The sequence below is a fragment of the Volvox carteri genome, assembly GCF_000143455.1.
Source record: "Volvox carteri f. nagariensis unplaced genomic scaffold VOLCAscaffold_59, whole genome shotgun sequence".
In the NCBI taxonomy this organism is placed as follows: Eukaryota; Viridiplantae; Chlorophyta; class Chlorophyceae; order Chlamydomonadales; family Volvocaceae; genus Volvox; species Volvox carteri.
Window position 1 is genome coordinate 185,309 of NW_003307602.1, and position 3,651 is coordinate 188,959.

Sequence of the window (3,651 nt, forward strand, 5' to 3'; positions counted from 1 at the left end):
GGTGACGTCCGTGGTGCGGGTGACGTCCGTGATGCGGGTGACGTCCGTGATGTGGGTGACGTCCGTGATGCGGGTGACGTCCGTGATGCGGGTGACGTCCATGGTGCGGGTGACGTCCGTGGTGCGGGTGACGTCCGTGGTGCGGGTGACGTCCGTGGTGCGGGTGACGTCGGTGATGCGGGTGACGTCGGTGGTGCGGGTGACGTCCGTGGTGCGGGTGACGTCCGTGATGCGGGTGACGTCGGTGATGCGGGTGACGTCCGTGATGCGGGTGACGTCCGTGATGCGGGTGACGTCCGTGATGCGGGTGACGTCCGTGATGCGGGTGACGTCGGTGATGCGGGTGACGTCCGTGATGCGGGTGACGTCCGTGATGCGGGTGACGTCGGTGATGCGGGTGACGTCCGTGGTGCGGGTGACGTCGGTGATGCGGGTGACGTCCGTGATGCGGGTGACGTCCGTGATGCGGGTGACGTCCGTGATGCGGGTGACGTCCGTGGTGCGGGTGACGTCGGTGATGCGGGTGACGTCCGTGATGCGGGTGACGTCGGTGATGCGGGTGATGTCCGTGATGCGGGTGACGTCCGTGATGTGGGTGACGTCGGTGATGCGGGTAACGTCCGTCGTGCGGGTGACGTCGGTGATGCGGGTGACGTCCGTGATGCGGGTGACGTCCGTGATGCGGGTGACGTCCGTGATGCGGGTGACGTCCGTGGTGCGGGTGACGTCCGTGGTGCGGGTGACGTCCGTGATGCGGGTGACGTCCGTGGTGCGGGTGACGTCCGTGATGCGGGTGACGTCCGTGGTGCGGGTGACGTCCGTGGTGCGGGTGACGTCGGTGATGCGGGTGACGTCGGTGATGCGGGTGACGTCGGTGATGCAGGTGACGTCCTTGATGCGGGTGACGTCCGTGATGCGGGTGACGTCCGTGGTGCGGGTGACGTCGGTGATGCGGGTGACGTCGGTGATGCGGGTGACGTCCGTGATGTGGGTGACGTCGGTGATGCGGGTGACGTCCGTGGTGCGGGTGACGTCGGTGATGCGGGTGACGTCCGTGATGCGGGTGACGTCCGTGATGCGGGTGACGTCCGTGATGCGGGTGACGTCCGTGGTGCGGGTGACGTCGGTGATGCGGGTGACGTCGGTGATGCGGGTGACGTCGGTGATGCGGGTGATGTCCGTGATGCGGGTGACGTCGGTGATGCGGGTGACGTCCGTGGTGCGGGTGACGTCCGTGATGCGGGTGACGTCCGTGATGCGGGTGACGTCCGTGATGCGGGTGACGTCCGTGATGCGGGTGACGTCCGTGATGCGGGTGACGTCCGTGGTGCGGGTGACGTCCGTGATGCGGGTGACGTCCGTGATGCGGGTGACGTCCGTGATGTGGGTGACGTCCGTGATGTGGGTGACGTCCGTGGTGCGGGTGACGTCCGTGATGCGGGTGACGTCCGTGGTGCAGGTGACGTCCGTGGTGCGGTTGACGTCCGTGATGCGGGTGACGTCCGTGATGCGGGTGACGTCCGTGATGCGGGTGACGTCCGTGGTGCGAATGACGTCAGGTGATGCGGCACCGGCAGCCAGATATCGGACACAGACTTCATACCATCGCCGATGCTGGGAAGGGGTCCCGGCGGCTTCGGTGGCCAGTCGCGGCAAGCCGCGTCTGTATCTGATTGCGCGTCCGGGGGCACCGCCGCCGGCTCCGGATTGCTTCGACGCGTCCTGTCCACTCGCGTTGACGCCAACAACCAGGGTGGCGGCGGCGCTGCCGATGGCGGCGGTGAAGAGTGCGTGAACACGGTCGGCGACGGTGAAGCCGCTGCCGCCGCCGCCGCCGATGGTGCCGCCTTTGGCCCCTGCAGCGACCCGTCCGGCCGCGGCTGCAGCAGTGGTGTTGATTCTAGCGGTGTTGGCGACATGCAGGCTGAGCTGGGCCGTATGGCCCAGGAGCTGCGGGCGAGTGTACGGGATGTGGCCATCAGGCTGGAGGCGGTCATCGGTTCGGGGTCCTTCGGCACCGTGTATAAAGGTAAGAGCCGTCAAGACCTGCTACTGCTAGTGCTATTGCTACTGCTACTGTTACTGCGACTGCTATTGCTACTGCTACTGCTACTGCTACTGCTACTGCTACTGCTATTACTACTGCTATTGCGACTGCTATTGCTACTGCGACTGCTACTGCAATGTTGTGGATTGTTAGTAAGAAGGCCCTCTCGGTGCCCCTCCCCTCCTCCCTTCCCCGCCGCCGCCCTCCCTCACCGGCCGGCAGTTCATCTTTGGTGTTTCCTTGCCAACGATCATGATTCTCCTCCCTCCGTTCCGTATGTCCTGATCAGGCACCTGGCAGGGGCTCTCCGTGGCGGTGAAGACGCTGGTGTTCTCCGCCTCCGACGACAACAGGCGGAGGTCGTTGCAGGAGGCGGCGCTGTGTGCCAGCATCAGCCACCCTAACGTGGTGGTGAGGGGGGGGGAGGGGGTTCCACCGGGCGAGGTGGGGGGAATGAGGCTGGGGACCAGGAATCAAGGCGGAGTGAGTGAGTGAGTGAGGGTCAGTGAATTAGCAAGTTAATGTGTTAGTGTGAAGGTTGTGGCGCTACTGCCGTGCATGTGCTGAACACAGTGCGCTGTCTACACGGACGGCATATCGTACACACCGCAAATACCATTAAAAAAAGAAATGCGGGTGACGTCCGTGGTGCGGGTGACATCGGTGATGCGGGTGACGTCCGTGATGCGGGTGACGTCCGTGATGCGGGTGACGTCCGTGATGCGGGTGACGTCGGTGATGCGGGTGACGTCGTTGATGTGGGTGACGTACGTGGTGCGGGTGACGTACGTGATGTATGTGACGTCCGTGGTGCGGGTGACGTCGGTGATGCGGGTGACGTCGGTGATGCGGGTGATGTCCGTGGTGCGGGTGACGTCAGTGATGCGGGTGACGTCCGTGATGCGGGTGACGTCCGTGATGCGGGTGACGTCCGTGATGTGGGTGACGTCCGTGATGTGGGTGACGTCCGTGGTGCGGGTGACGTCCGTGGTGCGGGTGACGTCCGTGGTGCGAATGACGTCCGTGATGGTGATGCGGGTGACGTCCGTGATGCGGGTGACGTCCGTGATGTGGGTGACGTCGGTGATGTGGGTCACGTCCGTGATGCGGGTGACGTTGGTGATGCGGGTGACGTCCGTGATGCGGGTGACGTCCGTGATGTGGGTGACGTCGGTGATGCGGGTGATGTCCGTGATGCGGGTGACGTCCGTGATGTGGGTGACGTCGGTGATGCGGGTGACGTCCGTGGTGCGGGTGACGTCGGTGATGCGGGTGACGTCCGTGATGCGGGTGACGTCGGTGATGCGGGTGACGTCCGTGATGCGGGTGGCGTCGGTGATGTGGGTGACGTCCGTGGTGCGGGTGACGTCCGTGATGCGGGTGACGTCCGTGATGCGGGTGACGTCCGTGATGCGGGTGACGTCGGTGATGCGGGTGACGTCGGTGATGCGGGTGACGTCCGTGATGCGGGTGACGTCCGTGATGCGGGTGACGTCGGTGATGTGGGTGACGTACGTGGTGCGGGTGACGTCCGTGGTGCGGGTGACGTCCGTGGTGCGAATGACGTCCGTGATGGTGATGTGGGTGACGTCCGTGATGCGGGT

General features: G+C 64.9%; 1 protein-coding gene across 1 annotated transcript in view; it reads right to left on the bottom strand.

Moving 5' to 3' along the window:
• VOLCADRAFT_107151 (uncharacterized protein) overlaps positions 1 to 3,651 on the bottom strand; it is a gene marked incomplete at its 5' end in the record, with an annotated part of 22,235 nt that overhangs the window by 7,525 nt on the left and 11,059 nt on the right. Inside the window, 2 exons of the mRNA XM_002956253.1 lie at positions 1,692 to 1,950; positions 2,341 to 2,425. Coding sequence (XP_002956299.1) covers positions 1,692 to 1,950; positions 2,341 to 2,425 — 344 coding nt within the window. The remainder of the gene's footprint in view (positions 1 to 1,691; positions 1,951 to 2,340; positions 2,426 to 3,651) is intronic.